This window comes from Loxodonta africana, chromosome 24 (assembly GCF_030014295.1).
Source record: "Loxodonta africana isolate mLoxAfr1 chromosome 24, mLoxAfr1.hap2, whole genome shotgun sequence".
Classification (NCBI taxonomy): Eukaryota; Metazoa; Chordata; class Mammalia; order Proboscidea; family Elephantidae; genus Loxodonta; species Loxodonta africana.
The window spans coordinates 59453528-59480351 of NC_087365.1; the positions used below are offsets into that span (position 1 = coordinate 59453528).

General features: G+C 50.0%; 1 protein-coding gene across 3 annotated transcripts in view; it reads left to right on the top strand.

Annotated features, from left to right (window-relative positions):
• The window catches only part of PHACTR3 (phosphatase and actin regulator 3), a 195310-nt gene extending 169315 nt beyond the window's left edge, over positions 1-25995 (top strand). For 2 of the 3 annotated variants that reach the window (XM_064276300.1, XM_023541334.2), the window contains 4 exons: positions 13568-13623; positions 18763-18824; positions 19802-19942; positions 22983-23549. In XM_064276300.1, the coding sequence (XP_064132370.1) occupies positions 13568-13623; positions 18763-18824; positions 19802-19942; positions 22983-23096 (373 nt within the window). In that variant the 3' untranslated portion in view covers positions 23097-23549. Of the gene's footprint in view, positions 1-13567; positions 13624-18762; positions 18825-19801; positions 19943-22982; positions 23550-24648 lie in introns of those variants that run through there. The other variant, XM_064276301.1, reaches the window with a different exon arrangement.
• The last annotated feature ends 829 nt before the right edge of the window (positions 25996-26824 follow it).

A 26824-nucleotide genomic window follows, 5' to 3' on the forward strand; every position in this document is an offset into this window, starting at 1 on the left:
AGCCATGAGCCAACCGGGACCCAGATGAAGAGCCCGTAGGCCAAGGTGTACCTCTTGACTGCAGAAGAGAACAGGCTGTTCTGCCTGGGTGAGTCGGGGAGGCTGGATAAGGAGGATCACTGAAGCTGACCCCAAGACGACTGAGAAGGGAAAGCGAAGGCCTGGTAGGGAACCTCCTGAGCAACACCTGACAGGAGGGAAGGGAAGAGGCAGGTACAGTTGGGGCAGGGGGCTGGAGAGGAAGGCCAGGGTCTGTACACTGCAGGTGCTCCATAGATGAATGTTGCACAGACAACCAGCTGGTCTTCATGCTGGGGACCAGGCAGGGGGAAGCATTGCGTATTATTTTAATTTTAAAATTTAAATAAGGAATTACATGTTAGGTGCTGTCAAATCAGTTCCGACTCATAGTAACCGTATGTACAACAGAATGAAACACTGCCCAGCCCTGCACATCCTCACAATCGTTATCGTTGCTATGTTTGAGCCCATTGTTGCAGCCACAATGTCAACCCATCCCCTTGAGGGTCTTCCTCTTTTTTGCTGACCCTCTACTTTACCAAGCGTGATGTCCTTCTCCAGGGACTGGTCCCTCCTGGTAACATGTCCAAAGTGCGTGTGACCAAGTCTCACCATCCTCGCTTCCAAGGAGCACCCTGACTATACTTCTTCCAAGACAGATTTGTTCATTCTTCGGGCAGTCCATGGTATATTCAATATTTTTCTCCAACATCATACTTCAAAGGCACCAATTCTTCGGCCTTGGTTATTCATTGTCCAGTTTTCACATGCATATGAGGCAACTGAAAATACCATGGCTTGGGTCAGATGCACCTTAGTCCTCAAAGTGACATCTTAGGTTTTCAACACTTTAAAGAGGTCTTTTGCTGCAGATTTGTCCAGTGCAATACGTCATTTGATTTCTTGACTGCGGCTTCCATGGACATTGATTGTGGATCCAAGTAAAATGAAATCCTTGACAACGTCACTGTTTTCTCTGTTTATCATGATATTGCTTGTTGGTCCAGTTGTGAGGATTTTTATTTATGTTAAATGTGATCCATACTGGAGGCAAAATTAAGATAGCACATCTCACTGCAACCCTAGAAGCAGCCCGCATCCATGGGGTAGTTTGGTAACCTCAGAAGTGTGCTTTTACACAGACACTAACAAAAACACCAGTAATTGACACATAGTATCTCGTATTCATTGGAAACCCTGGTGGCATAGTGGTTAAGAGCTATGGTTGCTAACCAAAAGGCCGGCAGTTCAAATCCACCAGATGGTCCTTGGAAGCCCTGTGGGGCAGTTTTACTCTGTCCCATAGGGTCACTATGAGTTGGAATTGACTCAACGGCAGTGGGTTTTTGTTTTTTTGGGGGGGAGTTTGATGTCATGTTCACAGTGACCCCGTGTGTCTGAGTAAAACTGCTCCGTAGAGCTTTCAAGACTGACTTTTCGGAAGCCGATCACCAGGGCTGTCTTCCCAGGCACCTCTGGATAAGGTTTGAACCACCGGCCTTTTGGCCAGTAGGTGAGCGCTTAACCATCTGTACCATCCAGGGGCATCATGAACCAGAATCAACTTGACACAAGCAGCAATGGCACCGATAGCTCGTGGTCACTGGGGACTACTGTGCAGCTGGGGGCGGAGTCCTGACACGGGGTCAGTCACTGCTCCCTATAGTGATCCTTCGCAACTCTCCGCACCGAAAGCTGGTTAAAAGGAGGAATCTGGTTAAAAGGAGGAATGGTAACAATGGTTTCTTCATGCTTTCATTTTTTAAAATTTTAACCCTTTCATAAGCACTGGGACATATACACCCCTGTTACATTTTCTGCCCCTGGATGCTTGTTGGAAACCCTGGTGGCGTGGTAGTTAAGAGCTACAGCTGCTAACCAAAAGGTCAGCAGTTCGAATCCACCAGGTGCTCCTTGGAAACTCTATGGGAAAGTTCTACTCTGTCCTGTAGGGTCGCTATGAGTCAGGATCGACTCAACGGCAATGGATTGGTTTTTTTTGGAGGCTTACCGGCAGGCATTTGAGCCATTTTAGTGTGTCCTGGCATCGTGGCGGATGCTGGTCCGTGAACTGGTAACGGTCCGCTTGCATGAGTCACCTCCCTGATGACACGGTTTATAAAGTGCTCACTGGAAAGTTGAGTAAGATATTTTATGGCTCAAGTGTAACCAGGAGGTGGGCCATGGTACCAGTAAGTACCACATCTGTGATGTGCTTCATGGAACATGGTACTGATATGGCCTGCTTGCAGTTGGCACCCCATTTTTTCAAATAATAAAAAACTCCCAACAAACAGTGGTTCAGCAGCCATTCCACTAGTGTCACCAACCCGCCCCCCCAATACATCCACGAATCTATTTGACCATCTTTGGATGTGGGATCAAGGACTTTTTTTTGAGGTGAGATCTACCGATTGGAGTTCTTTCTTGAGTAGAACACTTGCTGCACTGTCTACAGTTTCTGGTTGTTGATTTCTTTGAAGAGCAGTGAGAATTCGAAGACGCTCGGAAGCAATCTAGGTATAGAAGCCTTCCAGGTTTTTAAGACGCCCCCCCAATCTTTCGCACTTATATCTCCCACACTGATTCAACAGCAGTATTTTTAGCAACTTGCCTCTATTTAGGCTTCCCTGAGCCTTCAACCTTGTTTTCAAAGAAATAAGAACATGTTCTGCAGTGATATTAAAGCATTTAATTGGTATGCATGAGGTCTAATTAAATTATCTAATTACAGTAATTAATACTATTACAGTAATAAGCACACCTGGTACGAACAGGATTGGGGGCAAATGCAGCCTGTTCTTGATAGATGTGGGACAGAGGAGTGTCGGGGGAGCAGATGACACTAGGCGCGGCAGCGGGCGGTCCTCGTCGGGGGGCTGGGCTGGTTCGTGCCTCCGGACATGGCAGCGGGCGGTCCTTATCCAGGGGGCTGGGCTGGTTAATAAGAAGTCGGATAAATACGCGCGCGCACACACACACGGACCCCTGGTGGTGCAATGGTTAAGTGCTCAGCTGCTAACCAAAAGGTCGGCGGTTCAAACCCACTCAGTGGCTCTATGGGAGAAAGACCTAGCGATCTGCTCCCATCCAGATTCCAGCCTAGGAAACCCCATGGGGCAGTTCTCCTCTGTCACAGGGGAGTTTCTGTAAGTCGGAATCAACTCGATGTCACACAACAACATACATACATATGTACTTACACACATATGTAGAGATAGACGTATATAATGCACACACACAGATACAGGTAGATACATATAGACATACACGGAGAAACGTATCGTCGTTGGCATCCGTCCAGTCATGGTGATCCCATGCACAGTGAAACACTGCTCAGTCCTCCTTCAGTTGGAGTAGTCCCGGTAGACTTCCTGGAGGAGGGAGTATTTAAGCTGAGTCACAGGAAAAGTGTAGCACTAGGCCTGAGGTTGGCAGGTGGGTGCAGGTGAGACGGTGGTGATAGTCAGCAGACTTTCTGCCAACACGCCGTCTTGAGCAGACTCTCGGCCTGGGTGGGAACATGGGTCCTCGCTGATTGTCCGGGCTGGGACCAGCAGGAGGCCATCAGAGGCCAGCCACCTTGGTTCTTCCAGGTTGGACCTGAGCTGGGTGTGGTTCAACCTCAGTCGGGACACGGAGGAGGCCCAGCAAGGGCTGTGTGCAACAGTCACATGACAGGAGGGCTTCCCAAGGGCCCCTGGGGCTTTATGACTTCTCACCCTCAGCCCTCTGCCCCCCAGCGTCTTGCCCCTACTGACACCCCACAATGTGGCACCCCTGTGCCTGCCCCTAATCACCCTGGCATGCATGGTCCTCAGTCTGCCTCATACTCAGGCATGCAGTGTAGTCCCCCAGCTGGTCTCCCACTTGCAGCTCCCGTCTGCGGTCACTGGTAGGCTTGCTCTCCGCTCTCTTTCTCTCTCATGCCCGCATGAACGGCGCGCGCTCACACCTACACACACACACATGTTCTCAGGGTGCCGGGAACTATCTAGAGGGGCCATATTTACAGGGACAAAGAGCCTGTGGACGCCTTCACAGAGCTTCAGCCTGGGTCCTCCAGACACTAGGCTCTAGGGGTAGTCACAGGTAAGAGCCCACCCCTCTCCTGGGGCCCCCAGTGGGTGGAGGGACTCACCTGTGGCTCAGGTGAGCTTCCCTATGCTGGGTGGGGCCGCCTGGAGCCACTCCTTTCTGCAGAAAGGGTGTTCCTTTCTGCAAAACGGAAATAGCAGTATCGGAAGCAATAGTAGTAGTGGCTGCATTTATTTAGCACCAGTGTATACTGAGCATGGTTCAGGTACTCCACATACATTGTCTTGTTTAATCCCCACCTTAAGCCTGCCTGGAGGAGGGGGTCTTCTCTCCTTCTTGGAGCCATGAAAGGCACCTGCCTGGCCTCCGAGGGTGGAAGGGCTTTGGCCTGAAGGCATGTCACAGACATCTCCGGTCTGTGTGCCCTCCTAGGGGCACGGGCAGCACAGCCACGGAAAGCCCAGCTTATCAACAGAGGGAGGCATGACCCTGTCAGCCCCTTGCCAAGGCTGGGGCCTCCCAAAAACCACAGGGGCATCCCACCCCTTCTCCCATGCCTTTTGGGGCAGCCTCGGGGGTCCTTACAGTTACTGGAGCTTCCCCTGTGTTCCTGGTGTCCTGCAGTGGAGGCCACCTTCCCAGCGGAGACCAATGGCCACCTGCTGGCCTCGAATGACCCTGGGGCAGGCTGTCCACGGTCACCTGAGCCACAGCCTGGGCACAGAGTGTTTGTCAGTATCCCGACACAGACTGAGTTTTCCAGGAATGCAAATGCCTAGGAAACAGGTGGAAAACGTGCTTTACCTGGTCCAGAGTTTACCAAGAATTGCCAATCATTTCTGGAAATGGCTTCTTCCCTTTGGGCAGCTTGCTCGGGCATCTGAGGGGCCAGGCCAGCCCCATCCGTCTGTGTTGGTGGCTGACTTCTCGGCCAGCTTACCTTCTCTTTTCCTCCTTTGTGTTACAGATAGGGTGGTGTGGTGTTTTATTTTTTTTAATTTCTTTAATTATGTGCATAGGTGGGTTAGAGTAAGGAGAGCAAAACAGACAATTTATTTTAAAAATAGGCATAGGAGCTGGGTTGACACAGTGGCCGCAACAATGGGCTCAAGTTTAAGGATTGTGAGGATGGCGCAGGACGGGGGGAGAGGGGGCGGGGGGATTCCTTCTGTTGTATATAGGGTCACTACAACTTGACTACACCTAACATCAACAACAGGAGCTAGTGAGGAGCCCTGGTGGCACAATAGTTGAACACTCAGCTGCTAAACAAGAAGTCAGAGTTTGAACCCACCCAGCAGTTCTGTGGGAGAAAGGCCTGGTGATTTGCTCTCGTAATGATTACAACCTAGAAAACCCTGTGGGGCAGTTCTGCTTTGTCACATGGGATCACTATGAGTCAGAGCTGATTTCACAGCACACAACAACAACAACAACAGAACCTGGGGGGTTGATTACCCCTGAGTTAGGAGAAGGTTGTCTCCGCCCGAGGGAGGAGTCAGTGTGAGCAGCTCCCACTGGCACTGCACAGCTCGAGGCGCGGTTTCCTTGTCCTCTGGTCCCTGTTTCTGTGTACAGAGCCTGAAGGTGCAGAGTAGCAAAGCCGGGGTTGGGGGGGCGGGGTCTCTGAGGTCTTGCAGGCCTGTCTCAGGGGACTGGATTTTGTTCTGAGGTCGACGGGGACAGGGGATGGTGTGAATTGTGGAGTGACTTGGTGGTTGTTGTTTCAGGAAGATCACCCCACTGCTGATTTAGGTTGGAAGGGGCAGTGCAGAGGTGGGGGCCACACAGCGGCTATCACAGTCATTCCTGGGGGGAGGGATGGGGGCGTGGAGAGAAGCAGATGGATGTATGAGTTTGCAGCAGGTGGAGGCCTCTGGGGTGTTGGGAGTGAGAAGCCAGACATCACCTGGCATCTGGTGAGAGTGACTGGCAAGTGACCAGCCAGGACAGGGAGCCTGGGAGCCAGCCCATGTGAGGAGGTGGGGTGGAGAAGGCCTGGACTTTTAGGTGTGAAGTGCATCCTCACTGCGTCTGGGAGTGTGGGCAGGTGGCCCTCCAGGGGTCGATGATCATTGTGAGGATAGAAGGAGGCTGAGATGGGATGCTGCTGTTCGCCATTGTGGGCAAGCCCTCTCTGTGCAGGGCCCTCGGCTGTGGACCACACCCCTACCTAGATGTCCATTCCTTCACCTGGACGCCCTGCCCCTCCTCATCTGGATGTCCATCCCCCCACCTGCACACGTGTCACCCCTCCTGGACGCAGATCCCCCCTTCTGGACACCCATCCTCCCCTCCTGGATGCCTGTCCCCCCTCCTAGATGCCTGACCTCCCACCTGGACGCCCATCCCCCTCCTGGATGCCCGACCCCCCCTCCTGGGCACCCATTCCCCTCTTCTAGACACCCATCCCCTGCCTCCTGGACACCCATCCGCTGGTCTGTTTCTGGCCTCTTTCCTCTCATCACCCTACGCATCACCCCGTCCTGATCTTCCTCCCCCAGGCACCTGCTCGTCACCTGTTATCTCTGATTTGGGTTCCTGGGCTGTCGCCTCCCTCCCTGGCAGACATTGAGCACCCAATGGGAACTGAGGGTGTCTGTCTGCTCAGGATTAGTGACTCGTAGCACCCAGGCCCCGCCCAGGGCTTCCCTGCCTGGAGCAGCGAGTCCTGCTGAATGGGCACAAGATGGCACTTTATGGGGAATCCCGGCTCTGGGCGGGGCTGCTGGTGATTCCTGGTGACTCAGGGCTGTGGCGGAACTGAATGGTGTTCCCAGGAAAGAGCCTCCCAAAATAGCCGGAGTCTCCGTGGGTGTCAGGCTGTCTGTCTCCAGCTGCAGCTCCCTTTCCAGGAAGGTGTTTTGCCTTGTTTGGAAACAAGTGCTTCTCAATTCTTGCTCAACACCATGGTGAATTTTTATGTTTATTTAAGCTTCACCAGAGACAACTGGGGATGTGCATTTGGGAGGGAAAGGCTGGCACACTGGGGTTTATCAGGGAGGTAGAACTTGGGGGCTGGAGCCACCTCTTCTGACCCCAGGCCTTTCCCCAAGCCATGGCACCTGCTCATCCGCTTCTCAAAGTTACCCGCAGCCCCTGAAGCCCTGCCCTGCCTCTGTGGTCACCCGGCGAGGAGGAGGGATCAGCCAAGCTCTGTGCGCAAGGAAGTGTTCAGAAACTTCCGGGCACCTGTTGTGTGCCAGCACTGGGCTGGGTGCTTCTGTGTCATTTCATAATTCTCACAACAGTCATGACAGAAAACTGAAGATAGACAGAACGAACATCCTGCCCACAGCCACCTAGCTCAAAAGCGGCAGCTGTTGTTGTTAGGCGTTGTCAAGTTGATTCTAACGCATAGTGACCCCATGTGACAGAGTAGAACCGCCCCATAGGGTTTGCTAAGCTGTAATCATTATGGGAGGAGATCACCAGGTCTTTTTCGTGCAGAGCCACTGGGTGGATTTGAACCCCAACCTGTTGATTAGCAGCTGAGTGCTGAAACGCTGTGCCAGACTCTCACGTAACATTTACTAAAATCTAAGCTCTTTGCCTGTGCAGTAACTGCTCCTATTGAAGCACTACTCTAGATAGAGTCTTGGTGATGCACGTGGAGTCCACCCACAGGAGGCTGGCCGTCTACCAAAGGAGATAAGGATGCCTGAGTAGCTCTGAGAAAAGGTGGGTTAGATCAATACCTAGTCAGAGATATAAGCAGTGTGTTACAAAAATGGAGAAGATAGAGTAATTAATTCCAACTGGAGAAGGCTTCTAGGAAGCGATAGCATTTTAACCGAGTCAGGTGAAAAGGAATTGAAAACAGGGTGACATGGAGAAAGTCTCCCCAAGGTGAGGGGGCAAGCTGGGCTAAGGTGAAGAAGTGAGAAAATGCCATGTATGTGATAGGGACGAGAAGAGCTGAGTGCATGTATGGTAGGGACTGGATTGTACTAACATCCATGTAGCTGAGCGTGTACCTGGTAGGGGTAGTAATAGCATGTACATGTGCTGAGTGCGTATGTAGTGGTGGTGGTGGTGTTAGGTGCTGTTGAGTTGGTTCTGACCCACAGCGACCCGATGTAGTACAACGGAATGAAATACTGCCCAGTCTTGTGCCATCCTCACAATCATTGTTATGCTTGAGCCCGTTGTCACAACCACTGTGTCAACCCATCTCGTTGAGGGTCTTCATCTCTTTTGCTGACCCTCTACCAAGCATGATGTCCTTTTCCAGGGACTGATCCCTTCTGATAACATGTCCAAAGTATGTGAGACATAGTCTTTACATCCTTGCTTCTCAGGAGCATTCTGGTTGTACTTCTTCTGAGACACATTCGTTCATTCTTTTGGCAGTCCATGGTATATTCAATATTCTTTGCCAACACCGCAATTCAAAGGCATCGATTCTTCTTCAGCCTTCCTTATTCATTGTCCAGCTTTCACATGTATATGAGGTGATTGAAAACACTATGGCTTGGGTCAGGTGTATCTTAGTCTTCAAGGAGACATCTTTGCTTTTCAACACTTTAAGGAGGTCATTTGTAGCAGATTTGCCCACTGCAATGTGTCTTTTGATTTCTTGACTGCTGCTTCCATGGCTGTCAGTCAGTTGTGGATCCAAGTAAAATGAAATCCTTGACAACTTCAGTCTTTTCTCCATTTATCATGAAGTTGCTTATTGTTCCAGTTGTGAGGATTTTTGTTTTCTTTATGTTGAGGTGTAATCCATACTGAAGGCTGTAGACTTTGATCTTCATTAGTAAGTGCTTCAAGTCCTCTTCACTTTCAGCAAGCAAGGCTGTGTCATCTGCATAATGCAGGTTGTTAATATATCTCCCTCCAATCTTCATATAGTCCAGCTTCTCAGATTATTTGCTGAATATACAGATTGAACAGGTATGGTGAAAGGATACAACCCTCTTGCACACCTTTCCTGACTTGAAACCATGCAGTATTGTCTTGTTCTGCTTGAAGGATTGCCTCTTGATCTATGTACAGGTTCCTCATGAGCATAATTAAATGTTCTGGAATTCCCATTCTTCACAGTGTTACCCATAATTTGTTAAGATCCACACAGTTGAATGCCTTTGCGTAGTCAGTAAAACACAGGTAAACATCTTCCTGGTATTCTCTGCTTTCAGCCAGGATCCATCTGACATCAGCAATGATATCCTTGGTTCCACATCCTCTTCTGAATCCAGCCTGAATTTCTGGCAGTTCCCTGTCAATATACTGCTGCAGTCACTTTTGAATGATCTTCAGCAAAATTTTGCTTGCGTGTGATATTAATGATATTTGATAATTTCTGCATTCAATTGAATCATGTTTCTTGGAAATGGGCATAAATATGGATCTCTTCCAGTAGGTTGGCCAGGTAGCTGTCTCCCAGATTTCTTGGCATAGATGAGTGAGCACTTCCAGCGTGGCATCCATTTGTTGAAACATCCCAACTGATATTCCGTCAATTCCTGGAGCCTTGTTTTTCGCCAATGCCTTCGGTGTGGCTTGAACTTCTTCCTTGAGTGCCATTGGTTCCCGATCATATGCTACCTCCTGAAATGGGTGAACGTCTACCAATTCTTTTGGGTATAATGACTCTCTGTATTCCTTCCATCTTCTTTTGATGCTTCCGGTGTCATTTAATATTTTCCCCCAGAGGCAGTAATACCGTGTACATGTGCTGAGTGCATATGTGGTAGGCATTGTATTGTACTAACATGTATGTGTGCTGAGCGTATACCTGGTTGGGGCAGCAATAGTGTGTAGCTGTGCTGAGTGTATATGTGCTGGGGCAATAATCAGGTATACATGCAGTGAATGTAGTAGAGACTACACTAACGTGTACATGTGCTGAGTGTATACATGGTAGAGACTGTTAACGTGTGTGTGCTGAGTCCATATGTGGTAGAGACTGTTAACGCATGTGTGTGCTGAGTGCATGTGTGGTAGAGACTGTATAACGTATGTGTGTGCTGAGTGTATACGTGGTAGAGACTATTAACGTGTGTGTGTGCTGAGTGCATATGTGGTAGAGACTGTACTAACGTGTAAGTGTGCTGAGCATGTACATGGTAGGGGTAGTAATAGCATGTATGTGTGCTGAGTGCATATCTGGTAGGGACAGTAATAATATTTATGTGTGCTTAGCACATACATGGCTGGGTCCATGGGGTCGCGTGGGGTCACGTACTTGGAAGTTGTCTTAGTTACCTCCTGCTGCCATAACAACAACATCAACAAAAATACCACATGTGGTGACTTTAAAGAACAGGAGTTTATTTTCTCACAGTCTGGAGACTAAAAGTCCAAATCAGGGTCTTGGCTGTGTCGATTCCTTCTGTGAGCCCCTCTCCTAGTTTCTGCTGTGTGTTGCCAATTCTTGGCATTCCTTTGCTTGTAGACAATGCTCACGGTTGCCTGTCTTCCCCTGTTGTGTGTCCTGTATACTCTGCCCTTTTTAAGACACCACTCAAAAGTGACTGGGTTTAGGGCCCACCATCTTCCAGTATGACCTTGTTAACAGAAGATAACCCCTGTTTCCAAACAGGGTCACATTTACAGGTACGGGGTTAAGGCTGTACCTGTGAAGGTAGGGGATATGATTCAGTTCACACCAGAAGTGACTTGGGAGACAGGTGTGTGGGCCGCTGGAGGACATTCCGGGCTGCAGTGTGAAGGTGCTTGGGTGGGAGTGAGCAGTCAGCTCATCCAGAGAAGAGTGTCCTGGTGGGCTTACTTTCCCGGAAGAAGAGTTAGCTTCTCAACGTCAGTGAGAAAGTATGAACAGAAATCTAGAAAGGTTTTGGAAAATATAGACCCAGCATCCTTTACTTACGGACAGGATGATGATGACAGCTAATATTTCTTGAGAAATTACTGCATCTGAGCAGCACCGTTTTAGATATTTGTGCTTTATCTGTTCAACTCTTGCAATGCCATGGAGAATGCTGTCTTAGGTGAGAAGGGCATGGCTCGGGGACATTAAATAACCTGCCCGAGAACTCACAGCTAGAAGACGACTACTCTCAAACCTGGGTCTCAAACTTCTGTTTTCCTTGTTCCAAAATCCACCCCCTTCCCGCTCTGCCACATGCTTTCCTGGGCCAGGACATCCTGGACCCATCCTTGGACATGACCCTGGTTATGAGCTGGCCAGGAGGGAGCCTCCTGAGACAGAGAGGGGCACGTGCAGACGTCAAGACATCGCAGAGCTGGCCACATCAGTGCCCTGCTCGGCAACCTTCAGTGGCTCCTCAGTGTCCACAAAATAAAGTCCAATCCCTTGGCATGCCTTTCAGGGCCCTCCAGAGTTTAGCTCCAGCATACCTTTCCAACCTTATTCCCTGTTTCTGTCCCATCCCCACAATCCCTCAGATCCTCTTCATTCTCCTCAGTCCATCTCAGACCCTTGCCCACGCCGTTTCTGTGCCCTGGTGTAGATTCTCCACCACAGCATCAGACGCTTCCTCCTCCATGAAGCCCCCCCTTTATCACCCTCTCCTTTCTCCCCCCAGTCTCCAAGCTCAGCTCATGGGCAGTTAAAAGCCCACTGTGCCTGGAGAGGTGCCCTTCTCTTCATTTGGTCATTCTAGGCAGAAACGATATCCTCCCTAAAGGCCACTCACCCACCACCTCCCATCTCAGAGTTGACCACTCTCTGATGTGGTCTTGTTTGTGATGCCTTCACTCTGCTGTCTGTGTCCCCCTCTAGTCTGGGAGCTTCCCACGGCAGGGACCCAGGTTCTCTTATTCACTATGTGTCTTCAGGGCTGAAACAGTGCCTGGTGCCTGGTCCAAACCCAAACCAAGCCCTCTGCCGTCAAGTCAATTCTGACTCATAGTGGCCCTGCAGGATGGTGTAGAACTGCCCTATAGGGTTTTCTAGGCTGTTATCTTTACTGGAGCAGATCGCCAGGCCCTTCTGCAGAGCCTCTGGATGAGTTCAAACCACCAACCTTTCTGTTAGTAGTTGGGTGCTAAACCACTGCATCACCAGGGATCAATCAGTGGTTATCCAAAAACCAAACCCATGGCTCTTGAGTTGATTGTGACTCATAGCAACCCTATAGGACAGAGTAGAACTGCCTCATAGGATTTCTAAGGCTGTAATCTTTACAGTAAGTAGATGGCCATATCTTTCTCCTGCAGAGTGGCTGGTGGGTTTGAACCACTGACCTTTCGGCTTGAAGCTGAACGCTTAACCGTCATGCCACCAAGGCTTCCTCTGGTGCACAGTGACCACTCTATAATCATTTGCTGAGTAGGGGATGATGGCTCGTGTTTGGGGTACTTGGACCAGTCTGCGGGGGCACATTTAAGGAGCAGGAGGGTGTGCGTGTCACTCGGGACACAGCAGGCAACCCTGTCCTGGGTCCCAGCCAGGGCCTCGTCGGGGGCAGGTCCCGGGCTCACTGACACCCCAACAAGACGTTGAAGCAGCCACCCGGAGCAGGAGACACAAAGCCCCCCAGGAAGCGAAGGGCAGACCGTCAGACTGAGTGAGGGAGGAGGGCGGCCTGGGTGCCCTGGGCTTTGTACTCAGCTGGCCTATTAATAGAAGCTGAATGATCTGGAAGCAGCACCCTCATAGGGCAAGTGTCAACGGCCCCAAATTTGGGGTGCACACACGCCCAGCCCCACAGTGCCTGAAGGTCCCGGAAGTGGGCCGGCTCCTGGCTCGGCCCCAAGGACGACATTATTTTAGTTACAAAAATAATCAGAGCTTGGTATTCATTTGGACTAATTACGCCTCCCGCTCCTGACAAGCCTTTTCTTTATTTATGTAGTTGGGGTTTTTGCTGCTGCATCCTCCAAGCCTCTCACTCAGGAGCCTTTTGAAAAGGGAAAAGGGGAGCCGTCATTTGTCACCGCAGGCGGCGGGGTGGGAGGGGCGCGGAGATTCCCGGCTGGCTCCGCAGTGCTGAGCGGGCAGCCAGGACTCTGCTGGTTGGCGGCTGTGCTCACGACACGACAGGAGACTCTGGCAGGAGACTCTGGCGATCCTCCCTGCTCGGGTCAGAGTCCCAGGTGCAGAGCAGGCAGGCAGCACGGCGCCCCGTGCTGTCGCTGGGTGGCCTGGAGCAGGAGCTGGGCTGGCCAGCCAGGCAGCCTAGGAGGACTGAGGCTCAGGTGATCTCCAGGGACCCCGGACAGAAACCTGAAGGCAGGGGTGCTCCCCACCGCTGCCAAGTGCCAGGGCAGGAGGAGGAAGCATCCTGAGCCGGTGTCTGCGCTGCTTCCACGTGCTGTGCCTGGTGACCTCTCCCAGCTGGTCCAGGCTGGGCAGCGGTCCCCACGATGAAGACCAGCACGTGCAGAGCCGGAGCAAGGACCCTCCCGGCCACCCCATGACCCAGGGCAGCTCCCTCCCTGGAGCCTAGCTGATTTCCCAGCAAGAGGCAGCCACTGGGGCTCACCGTTTCCCCCCACTTTGGCGGGTGTGCCACCACCGTTGAGCCTCACAGACCACAGCCATGGTGCAGAATGTAATTCTGGTGTTCTTCCGCAGACGGCTCAGCCAGAGACCTGCGGTGGAGGAGCTGGAGAGGAGGAACATCCTGAAACGTGAGTAGCTGGTGGCTCTCCCAGGGTCCCTCCTGGGCAGCAAGCCAGGTACGAGGCAGAGCGGGCCCACCGCCTGTGGAGCCAGCTTCCTCGTGCCCAGCCTAGCCCAGCCCCAACCACTGGGCACCCGTGTCCCTGCTACCTGGGAGCTGCTAGGAGGGTTGAAAGCAAAAGCCCCTGGAGGAAAGATGAGCCCCAGACCCATTCCCTGTAGACAACCTGTGCTCCTTCCAGTATAATCATAGCCTGTCCTGTTTTCCGGGTCACTTAGTCAGCCTGCAGGTCACACGTCTGTAGTCGTTCTGCAGGCTGGCTTTCCAGCAGGTTTTCCTGGCTGTTTGGATTGAGAGTCCTACAGGAGCCAAATCACAGGCAGAGTGTGGACAGCGTCATGAATCCCACTGACAGGGACACGCCCTAAACTTGCTGCTCCGTGGGGGAAAGCGAAGCCTGCTCCAGGGGCAGCGTGGGAGATGGTTCCTGTGGCCCACAACTTTGAGGTTCTGGGGCCGCCTGCCCCTCCCAGCCCCACACCCTGTGGGTTTCCCATTGGGTATACAGTGGGAGCACAGGCTGCACACAGGTGCCACAAGCGACCACCACCATATGGAGAACAGTGTTCCACTCCTTAAAGTCACACAAGATTTCGGGTGGTGAAGCCCTCAAAAGTGGTTCCCTAGGTAGCTCTTGTCTGACTCTCTGTCAATAGACTTTTCAGTTTCCGAAACATTTCCTACAGAAGTGTTTGGCTTGTGAAAGTGTTCTTAGTTTACTCTTCAATGTGATGGACGTGCAGACGTTCTCTGAGTTTGGTTTTTTATTCCATGAAGGTCTTTTTACGAGGAGTTCAGACAGCACCAGAGGCTGCCTTCTCAGCAGACAGACCCTGGAGACTCTTGCTGGGCTGATTTCTCTCCACTTCCTCAGACAGCCCCCTCCTTTGTAAATGACTGAAAGTAACTGACCCGAAGCCTGGGATATGATAACTTCTATCCTGTTAATGTTGAGTGGGCACAGCCCTTCAGCCACCATGAGCCGACTCTGACTCACAGCGACCCCTGGTGTGTCAGGGTAGAACTGCTTCACAGGGTTGTCAGGGACTGATTCTTCAGAAGGTGATCACCAGGCCTTTCTTCGGAGGCACTTCTGGGTGGACTCGAACATCCAACCTTTCTGTTAGCAGCCAAGCACGTTAACTATTTGTGCCACCATGGACCCCAGGCGTAGACTAGTCATCACCATGTCTCAAGCTTACCCCTGAGTACCTAGAAAGACACTTTTCATTGATAAAACACGTCATCAAGTTGGCAGACAGAAAATTCAAGCAATTTCAGTTGCCAGATATTTGAATTTAAAAAAATTAAGTCACCTACTTATAACGCTTGTGTCATTTAAAAAAAAACAAACAAAAAAACATGTTGCTGTCGAGTAGATTCCAACTCACAGCGACCCTATAGGACAGAGTAGAGTTGCCCCATAGGGTTTCCAAGGAGCAGCTGGTGGATTTGAACTGCCGAGCTCTTGGTTAGTAGCCAAGCTGTTAACCACTGCGTCACCAGGGCTCCTTAGAAGTTATAGATGCCACTAAAAGTAGTTGTCCAAACTTGAACTGAAGCTTGACCCCCGATGGTCTGCTGCACACAGTGGGAGGAGAGGAGCCCAGCCCTGGCGTTTGGTCTGGGGACTTGCTACTTCCAGGGGAACCTCTTCCCTACTGTCATGGGCAGCTGGTCCTCCCACCTGCGAGTGCCTCCACGTCAGTGCTGAAGCCTTAAAAATAGGAACAGTACTTGGTGAATGGAGAGAGCGAGCCAGTCCCTTTATGAGCACCCTCAGCTTCTGTCTTCAAAGGGACGATGAATTTCTTCTCTGTGGCCCTGACAGTCCCCCCATGTCCGCTGAGCTGTCACCCTGAGCCACAGCCAGGCTTGTTCTTAGCGCCGAAGCTTCCTCCAGGGCCGTGAGTAGGTGCCTTGGAGAACTTCTCTACTAGGCTTTGGATAGGTGTGTTTTGTTGTGTTCCGTGAAGATGAGAATAGCGTCACCATATATGGCCCGTGTAGAGCGTCCTATTTACGGGCTCTGGACACGCAGGGCCCCAAACGTTCATGCTGCGGTGCATCTCCTGTTTGGAATCAGTGCTTAGAACATCAACACTTTGTTCGCTGCCATTCAAGTGGGGAGCACATGACTAACTGAAGTCCTGTTGAAGGACCCTCAGTTCTGCCTGTGCATTTACGGGTCACGGCCCCTCTGTGGATGGTGATGGTGATGGTTCTTTATTAAGCCCACTCTGTGTCAGGCACCGCACTCAGAGCTTGGCATGCATGCCCTTGTTTCATCATTACAACACATCTGTGAGGTCTACACCCCTTGACCCATTTTACCAGAGAGGAACCGAAGGCTCAGAAAGGTGATGGGATTTCAGGAGTGAATACTGGCGAGGAGCTGGAGTCCGACCCCAGGTTTGCCGGGCTCCCTTGTCTTTGCGCTTTCCCCCTTCCCTTCTGATTGTTTGTGGCAGGCTCATGTGTAACTGTCCTAGCTGCTGCAGCTGTCTCCAGAACACTGGGCCTAGAGGTTCTGGAAAGACCTGGGTGGCAGGAATGGTTAGCCACTCTACTACTAGCCAAAAGGTTGGAGGTTCGAACCCACCAAGAGGCACATAAGAAAATAGGCCTGGCACTCTGTTTCTGAAAAGGCACAGCCATGAAAACCCCACAGGTTTTGCTCTGACAGACAGGGAGTCGCCATGAGTCGGAATTGACTTAGTGACAACTGACAGTAGCAACAGCAGTTGTGGAGATGGGTCCCTCATTCTGCCCAAGGCACAGGGTTTTCTTAGAAGAGGACACGACGGGAGCTGGGAGGCATGTCTGGGCTGGGCAGAGAGATCCTCCCACCCATTACCAAGGGGTGCAGGGGAAGAGCGACCAGGAAGGACTTCATGGGAGGGGGAGGCACCTGGTGCCCAGGAGGACCCGCCAGGTCTCTTCAGAGATCAGCTCTTCAAAGAGCCTTGCTTGTGCCTATATGACCTTGGTCGTGAAAATGACATTTTTTACGATTAGAAAAAAAAAATCTGATTTTGCGTCAGTTTTTTCATGTGACTTGGTGTTTGTCCACAGCCTGTGTTTAGGAGGAGCCCTGGTGGTGCAGTGGTTATAGAGCTTGCCTGCTAACCAAAAGATCAGCAGTTTGAATCCACTGGATGCTCCTTGGAGACCCTATGGGCACTTCTACTCTGTCCTGTAGGGTCGCTGGGAATCAGAATCGACTTGGTGGCAGTGAGCTTGGTTATTTTTGGTTTTGTGTTTAGGAAAGCCAAAGAATTAGTTTCACGCCATCGCCGTAGTCCCTCATGGCTGGCCCTGTGTGGGATGCTTTCACATTACTGTTATTTTTCCTGGCTGTGTCACCAGCTTTGTTGGTACCTGGGTGTTGCCAACGGTTTGTACTTAACTACTAACCTAAGGTTGGTGATTCAAACCCACCCAGCAGTGCCATGGAAGAAAGGCCTGGCAACCTGCTTCCCTAAGATCCAGTAAAGTCTGTAACACATGGGGTGGCCATGAGTCGAATCACCTCAACAGCAGTGGGTTTGATTTTGGTTTATTGTCCGCTTTCTGACTACAGCTTATTAAACGTGGTTTCTTCAGTTTATCACTTAGATTAAGAACCAACCACATAACCAGGTCTCATTTCCTTCTCTAAAATGCTCTGATGCGAGCATTTTAGCATGAATCTTTCTTTTTATATTTAAAAATTACTGAAAAGGACAATTGCTAATACACTAAACACCTGTAAACCCAGCCCCCAAAATGCATCTTCTCAAGCCAGATAATGTGACATTGTGGAAATGCAGTCGCAGGGTTTCCCTTTTCCAAACCCCGGTAGTGTTTCTAGGAGTGTTGGTGGTTAAAACCCCTCTCCTAGGGACGGAGCTCCGGCAAGTCGGGAACCTGAGGCTTTATTTAGCAGCAGCAAGCACCAGAAATAGAACATCCATCATCTCATATCCCAGGGCAAGGCATACATTTTATACTACATGTTAGCACTCTGGTCTATTTTTAGCTTCCAAGTGTAGGTGTGAACGCAGCTTGCATCTTAACAGTCACAGCCCACCGAGCAGAGCCAAATTTGGACGAGGGACTTGGGCTCTTTTCAAAGGCACTGCCCTGTAAGGTGACAGCTAAGACAGCCCAGCAGAGCTCAGATCTGCCCTGTCAGATGTCGCCATGAGTAGGAATCGACTTGACAGCAGTGGGCTTGGGGCTTGGCTATGTAAGTGTTTTGGGCTCAGCAATGGAGAGTCAGCTGGGTTCATGAGTATCTTTGGATGTAAAATAGACCCTGAAAATATAAATTTCAGAAATCATGTTGCTCAGAATCTGAAGAAGGTGTTCCCTAGCTTATGCTGGGTGACAAAAAAGTATGTACACCTATTAGAAAAAAAAAAAGTGACAGTGCTGTGAACATAGTCACTCAATTTTTCCGCTACAACTATTTGTGCATGTATCCGTGTTTCTAGATGTAAATATACAGATTAACCCAGTTGCTGTTGAGTCGACTCTAGCTCATGGCGACCCCCTGTGCATCAGAGCAGAACTGCGCCCCATAGGGTTTTCAGTGGCTGATTTTTTGGAAGTAGATCGCCAGTGCCTCTGGGGGAGTGGAACCTCCAACCTTTGGGTTGTCAGCTGAGCGCTTAACCATTTGCACCACCTGGGAGCTCCAGATATACAGATGGAGATAGGATGTTTGACCACAGGGAGGAAGGAGGGCCGCGAGAGATACCAGGAGAGAGACACCGACTTCCTGTTTCTCCTGCTCATAAACACATAGCAGCAACGTCTGGGGTCCTTTCTGCCATCGAGAGGGGCTGAAGAGAGGGCAGGCTGGGGCGATGGCAAAGCTCCTCTTAGTGCCAGGGTTCTTTGTGACAATGACAGGCGAGGCAGGGAAAAAGCAGAAAGGGTGATACGGGAAGAGGGATGATCTCTAGGTGTCTTCGTTAGTCCAGCGCCAGCCATTGGAAAATGGAGTCTTGAATACATGTCCCTACTGAAGAGAAGACTGTCTCTGCCTGTTTCTTTCCTCTTTTTAAAAATTTTTTCCCACCATTTTGATCTTTCACAGAAAGGAATGATCAGACAGAGCAGGAAGAAAGAAGAGAAATTAAGCAAAGACTGACCAGGAAGGTACTGGCGTTTATGCACCTCATTTCCTGAATATTCAAAAGGCAGCTAGAGAACAGCTGTTTCTGCAGCAGTGGGCATGGCCAGGTCAGGAGGTTGTCCGTGGCCTGAGTGATTTACTGGGCAGCCTGGCGTTAGTTCAGGACGTTGGCTCAGCAGCAGTGAATCCACTCACCGGCCACTTGAAAGGCAGTGTCCTTTGACACATTCCAGCGCAGACTCACTTCCCCCACCGCTGAGGCTGTTCCTAGCACAGGGCAGGTGGGCACCGTGGCGGTACGACCCAGGTGACCTTTCCACTTACTTCCAGGTGTTGAGTGAGCATTTTCTTCATCTGAGAGCTTTACACACATGCCTAAGGAAAGCATACCTGGCTACAGGTGTCTTGCTTACCTTTTAGGCTGTTATTGTTTTGGATCACCTTCAATTTGTCTAGAAGTCCCTTGATTGTAGAAAACTTTATTAGCCTCAAAGGTTTGCATCTACCACCCAAGTAGTTAAAATTTACTATGGCCAGTCTAGGTAGCAACTCTAAACTTTGGTCTACTTTTCATGCTCTGGCCATTTCTTGATTGGGGTGTTCTGGTGTTTTTTCTCCTCCATAATACTAAGGGATCTCATTCTGCTGAAAGCTAACAGAACATCCTGTCTGAGTTTGACTTGTGAGTACTGGTAGTGGTTAGCGTTATAACTTCAGCAGAATGTTTTAAAAAGCTTATCTAGGGGTACTCGGAGAGAAGCAGTGCCCTGAGCCTGAGCTGTGTACGGGGGGCTGTTCAGCCATTGGGGGTGTGTTCGGGAAGAGGATAGAGATCTGCAAGCAGGTCACATAGGCCCTTCCCGTTAGTAGTCCGGGCTGTATCTCACAGCTTCAGAGCTTTATGTTTATTTACAGAGTCTAAAGTGTGCTGTTTGTTAAGAGTACTTAAAGAAAGCTGGTTTGGCATATAATACCTAACTATGCTGATCTTTGATTTTAGCTTAATCAGAGGCCCACCGTTGATGAGCTAAGAGACAGGAAAATCCTGATCCGATTCAGTGACTACGTGGAAGTGGCAAAAGCACAGGACTATGACAGGAGGGCAGATAAGCCCTGGACGCGGCTGTCCGCAGCAGACAAGGTACGGGGCAGCCCTGGCTGAGCTGCCTGGGGAGTGGCATCATGCAATAAGGGCAGCGTGTGTCCTGCCATGGGGTTATTCTTGGACAACCAGAGTCAGCGGCAGTTTACGTTAAGTCTATGACCTGGCCAGGTGTGGACCTCACAAAGACTGTCCTGGGTCAGCTGTAGGGCATGGCTCTCAGCTGGAGGAATGTGGCCTCCCTCGGGACATTTGACACCATCTGGAGACATCTTTGGTTGTTACAACTGAAGGGGTGCATTTAGTGGGCAGAGGCCAGGGATGTTGCAAAATATCCTAAAGTACACAGGACAGCCCCCACCACGGAGAATGATCTGGCCCCTAATATCCAGAGGGTGGAGGTTGAGAAACCCTGGCGGCTGAACTGAAGGGAGGCAAGACTGGCACAAAAGACATCAGTTGGCAAAAGTTTCAACAAAGGAGCTAGGGAGGACGGGGATAGATTGAGGGGGCGTTCAGGACAGGACAGACCGGAACAGATTGAGGAGGTGTTCAGGAAAGCCTGAGTCTGTACAGAAGAGTCTCTGGGTTGTGTCTTGGCTTGTCTAGTTTGAGGGTTCTCAGGGAACCTCCTGAGGAGTCTTACCTGAATAGCCAGAGAGGTAGGAAGAGAAAGATGGAGCAGTGGGTCACTGAGGCTCAGGGAAAAGTAAGGGGATTAACCCTTACCCAGCACTTGGTCTGCCTGATTTCTTTTAATCCTCATAGATTCCTGCAATGAGGAGTGACTCACCCGTCTGAACAGATGATTCAGGAAGGCCTGTAAGGGCACACACTTGTGCATCATCAGCAGTGTGGAGTGGCCCGTGAGGGCACGCACTTGCCCATGGTCAGCAGTGTGGAGTGGCCCGTGAGGGCACGCACTTGCCTGTGGTCAGCAGTGTGGAGTGGTCTGTGAGGGCACGCACTTGCCCGTGGTTAGGCAGTATGGCGTGGCCCATGGGGGCACGTGCTTGTCCATGGTCAGCAGTGTGGAGTGGCCTGTGAGGGCACGCACTTGCCCATGGTCAGCAGTGCGGAGTGGCTCGTGAGGGCACGCACTTGCCCGTGGTCAGCAGTGTGGAGTGGCCTGTGAGGGCACGCACTTGCCCTTGGTCAGCAGTGTGGAGTGGTCTGTGAGGGCACGCACTTGCCTGTGGTTAGGCAGTATGGCGTGCCCCATGCGGGCATGTGCTTGCCCATGGTCAGCAGTGTGGAGTGGTCTGTGAGGACACGCACTTGCCCGTGGTTAGGCAGTATGCTGTGGCCCATGGGGGCACATGCTTGTCCATGGTCAGCAGTGTGGAGTGGCCCGTGAGGGCACGCATTTGCCCGTGGTCAGCAGTGTGGAGTGGCCCGTGAGGGCACGCACTTGCCCGTGGTCAGCAGTGTGGAGTGGTCTGTGAGGGCACGCACTTGCCCGTGGTTAGGCAGTATGGCGTGGCCCATGGGGGCACGTGCTTGTCCATGGTCAGCAGTGTGGAGTGGCCTGTGAGGGCACGCACTTGCCCATGGTCAGCAGTGTGGAGTGGCTCGTGAGGGCACGCACTTGCCCGTGGTCAGCAGTGTGGAGTGGCCTGTGAGGGCACGCACTTGCCCATGGTCAGCAGTGTGGAATGGCCCGTGAGGGCACGCACTTGCCCGTGGTCAGCAGTGTGGAGTGGCCTGTGAGGGCACGCACTTGCCCTTGGTCAGCAGTGTGGAGTGGTCTGTGAGGGCACGCACTTGCCTGTGGTTAGGCAGTATGGCGTGCCCCATGTGGGCACGTGCTTGCCCATGGTCAGCAGTGTGGAGTGGTCTGTGAGGACACGCACTTGCCCGTGGTTAGGCAGTATGCTGTGGCCCATGGGGGCACATGCTTGTCCATGGTCAGCAGTGTGGAGTGGCCCGTGAGGGCACGCATTTGCCCGTGGTCAGCAGTGTGGAGTGGCCCGTGAGGGCACGCACTTGCCCGTGGTCAACAGTGTGGAGTGGCCCGTGAGGGCACGCACTCGCCTGTGGTCAGCAGTGTGGAGTGGCCTGTGAGGGCACACACTTGTCCCTGGTCAGCAGTGTGGGGTGACAGGGTTCAAGCCCAGGAGTGTCTGACTCCAAAGAGTCCATCATGTTCTTCTGCCTCCTCAAGTGATCTTCAGAACTCTGGAAGCCGTTTTTAGGAAGCGGAAAATCATAGATTCAGCCAATGAGTTTGGTGCCTGTGCTAACTGTTCCTCATTCTTTGTTTGCTGAGTCCGACCGTGTGAGCCCAGTGTACACAGGTGTTGCATCAACTTGGAGAAACACAGACATGCTGGACTTCGACTGAGTTTTCGGTTATTCATGCCTGATGCACTCTGAGGATAAAGTGATAAAAGGGGAAAAGAAAAGAATAAGTGGCAGCAGAGGTTTTTGGTATGGGAATGATACACCCATCAGATTCTTGCCTCACAGCCTTTCCTTTTCCCAGGGGCTATGTCTGACGTTTTTGTCTCACTGGCCCCTGGGGCTTTACCTGAGAAGTACTCAGGAAAGCTGGCCATGGGAAGCTGGAGGACAGCTGGGTTAGAGGCCCTGACACTGAGAAGATGATGACACACCCTCCGACTCCTATGTAATCCCAGCAAAATGTTATCAAATGACATAAACATAATTGTATCCTGAAATTAGAGTGGCTTCTAATTATCTGATCACAAAATTCCAAGTTAATTCTCCAAAAGCTGAACTTGGCTTGTTTATTGGTGTTCCTGCTTTGTTAGAGCTCCAAGCATGAGCTTGGTGGTTAGGGATGCTGGGGTGGGCTGTCCTACAGCAAACGAGTCCGTTGACCGCCCCAGGAGCACTGGCTGTGAACTAGGCCTGCGCCAGCGTGGTGGGGGCTAGAGACATAAGCGAGCCTGGGCGAGGAATGAAAAGCTGTGTTTCTTGTTTGCTTTTTGCTGTCCCTTTTAGCAGAACAGAAGTAAACAAGTATTAGGGCTGGTTGTTAGTCCATAACCATGATACTAATTTCCTCTATTAAATTTTTAATTTCCTGACAAAGTGTCCTGTTTTTAAATTGCAGGCAGCTATCCGTAAAGAACTAAATGAATACAAAAGTAATGAGATGGAGGTACACGCATCAAGCAAGCATTTGACAAGGTCAGATTGCTGTCTGTGTGAGTTTCATGGTACTTAGAACATGGTACTTACTTTGGGGGAAAAATCTTGATGCTTGAAGAGCCACAAAGAGCTATGTATCCAGCTAAACAAAGTCAGCATTCTGCAAAGAACTCTGATGACTAGACAGAAGGCACCCTAATTAGGAAATGCCATCCACCCCCATGAGTTCTTACAGGGCCTGGTGCAAGGTCAGGTGTAGGAGAACAGCATTACACAGGCCGCTGGTTTAGTGAGGTGATGGATATGTAGGTAATAGAGTAGCCTCAAATCAATGTAAGTAATTTTTCTGTATATTTTATTTCCCCTCCTCTAGTATTCACAACTCCCCCATTTAGTATTCACAACTTCCCCAATTTATAGATCTCTTGATTTATATTTATAGGATACCGTGAAGCTACCCTCCACCATCCCACGTACTTTTTCCTACCTTGTTTAAATTTAAATTCACATGTTTAACACAAGCTAATGCTCTGCCAGAGCTCAAAGAGCATTCATCCCGCAGCACACAGCTGAGAACCTTCTGTGTGCCAGGCACCGTTCTAGGTGCTGGGAAGTCACTGTGAGTAAGATATGGAAGGCTTCCACCCTCACAGGGCTTAGATTCCAGGGGTGTACAGTTGCTGGTTCTTCGGATCACAACTTCCACATTGAGGTGAATGTATTCTCTGTCCATGGCACCATGACCAGGGATGACAGTGGGCTTCTTGTTGATGACGAAGTTGGGAAGGGAAGAGAGTTACCCCTCTGTGCTCATGTAGCTGTGTACATCCTTTCGGTTTTTCTCCCTCTTCCCTACGGCCGTGAGGGGGAATCATTGGTGGAAGTTCTCACATACCCTTCATCCTAGAGGATGCCTGTGATGCAGCAGGCCTTCAGTGCAGGAGGCGCTTTGTCTTTTCTTCCTTGGTCTAAGGATGCTTAAGCCCCAAATATAAAGAGAAAGGGAATCCTATGTACAGATATTGCCTTAAATAATGGATTCCTTTCCTTTTCAGTTTGTCATTAAGTAGCCACGGTTATTGTTGTTTAAAAAAGTTAGTTACTCTATAAATCTGTAAACCAGTGTGGCTGTGGAATAGAAGCCAGGTACTGTGGGATTCCATCCTGCCCCACTGCTTTAGGACAAATGTATCAGGGCGGAAGAGGAGACTGGAGGGCAGGAGAAAATGATGCAAGTAAAGAGTTTGTTTTTAAACTTAAAGGTTTCCCCATAACTAACAGACTTTTGAGGAGGTTGCAGTCATCTTATTCTTGATAATTCATTACTTCTTTTTGATAATTCACTACTTCTGCTGACTTCCCAACACCCTGGCCTTTCTGTGTACTTTCAAGGGTCTAACTACCAGCTTTCAAACTAACTTCTAGGCAGCCTCTGGGGAGCACAGGGGAGAGTCCTAGAGTTGGGGGCCCTCTGGAAACCTACTTCAACCAAAGCAGCTCTGTCCTCAGGGTTCACGTATTGGACTTCTGAGAAACTTTTAATTGCAGCAAACTTATTTGTGGAAGATTTTTGGAAATTTTTACTGCTAGAAATACATTGCTTTAAATTGTCTTTTTATAACGTTTAGATTCCACAGGCCATAGAGATTTTCTTCTGAGAAGAATTTGTGTTTAATTTTTGATACCAACACTGAACATTCATCAGGGAGTTTTCCTGAAGCCCAGCTCACGATTACCTGACGTGTGTGCGAGAGGAGCAGGGACCACACACAGGTGAAGCCTTTGCTGCACTTACCTGCAGGAGTAGTGACCAGACGGCATGTTTCACTCTTTGGTGTCTGAAGAGTGTGACCTGTTGGGGTCAGTTAAGACCCAAATAACTCTACCAGAAGAAAACTGTCCTTTGCCTTTGGACCTTGTTTTGCAGTTTTGCGGTGTAACAGACAAGAGATGTGCACGTGAGGCTGCCAGCCCGAGGCCTCCAACGTGGACCTGTGATGGTGTCATTCAGTATTACGTTGAAAAGACATTTTTATTCCTGATTACGATTAATTTGAAACTCTTTAAGTTCATGTTATAAAAAACAGTTCATTGTATTATACTTTTTCCTTTTTTATATAATGTCTAACAAAAATGACAGCTGCAACATTTTGATTCCTGTTCATTTTGTTCTTTAATTAAATGACTACTTATTTCAGGAAATGGACCCAGGCTTTACATTTTCTCGGGATTGGGTGAGAGATTTGTTAAAATAGGCATCTGTCAAACAAGTCAAGAGTTAATACTTTGGGACCATCAGAATCCAAACGCATGGAAGAGAATTCCAACTTTTTTACCTGCTTTGTTTTGTAAATTCTGTTGGCGTGGGTTGTGCCTTGGAAAATCAAATTATCTTTTTCAAGTTAATTTACATTTATGGATCAATGAATATATCAGAGTTCATTTAACCCAGAAACGATTCTACCAAGTGAAAATGATGTCCTCTTTGAGAGCATTTTTAAATTCACATTTGCAAACCTTATTGAAAACCCTGGTAATAAGAGACATAGGCTTAGATGGAGTGGAGATTCTAAAGAGAGGGAATTTACAAAGGGGAAGGACAAGCAAGGTAACACTAAGCATTCCCTGAGGCCATGTCCCCTGGCCACTGAATAAGTGCCCTCACGGAAAGGAACCCCCTTCCAGTGCAGGTGAGGACAATGAGCACAGCACTGGGAGCACGGCTTTAGGAGCTTGGCACAACCTGGGTCAGACCCAAACTCTGTGCTGATCAGAACATTGCTTATTTTGTCTGCAGGATGACCAAATCTCTCACAACGTTGCTGTGATACTGAGATAAGGCAGGTAACGTGCTGGCACAGTGCCTGGCACTCCCTGAGCACCTAAGAAATGTTAGCCACCAATATGGCGGCCAGGTAGCACCTGGAGTGACTGCATGTCCTCTGGTTGTCCTCCCACATCTGCCACCTCGTTGCTTCCCGTGACTTTTCCTTTTCTACTTCTTTAAGACTGCACGTGGGCCAGGGACCCACAGAAATCTCTTTACCCTGTGGCAGCACTTGGTCCCGAGGGACTTGTGATCAATCCCAGGTACTAGCAAAAACATACTGTTGGTTGAATGACAGTCTTTTATAAGAAGTTGTCATTATGGATGAAGAAATTGCAGCTCTACCTCTTACTTGCTGTGGGACCTTCTGTCAATCTCTTGACCTCTCTGAGCCTCCATGTCTTCATCTGTGAAATGAGATGGTATCTAGACCCTGTCTAACTAGAGGTCAGTTCTTTAATTTTATGAGCATTTAAGATATGTATTTTGTATTTTATTCATAACCCATTATTTGTGGCCAACATTAAAAAAAATTAAGTAATTGTTTTCTAATTTTAAGCTACACATTAGGTAGCAGCTCCTCCAATTTAGTGTTTTATTCAAATTACAATTGCTATCAGTTGGAGCACAAATTACATGAAACTAAGATTTCAATCCACCTGGCATAGAAAGATCCACATACAGGTATGTGTCTCTTAATGTCCATTCTGGGGACATTTGCATGTACGTCTGTGGGTCGGTGCACCCGGGTGTCTGAGTGCCAGGACACCAGACCACTGTCTTGAGGCTGGAGCCCCGTTGCTGCTCAGCTGCCGTACATGGCCCAGAAGCCACCTCGTCTGCAGTGATGGAGGCCCCGGCCCAAACTCCCAGCTCCAGTCCCTGCAACTCAGTAGGTCTAGTCCCCATGTTTTGCCCAGTGTGGTCCCATAGGGCACTGATTGAAAGGTACGTGCCCCTGACACCCCATTCCTGGC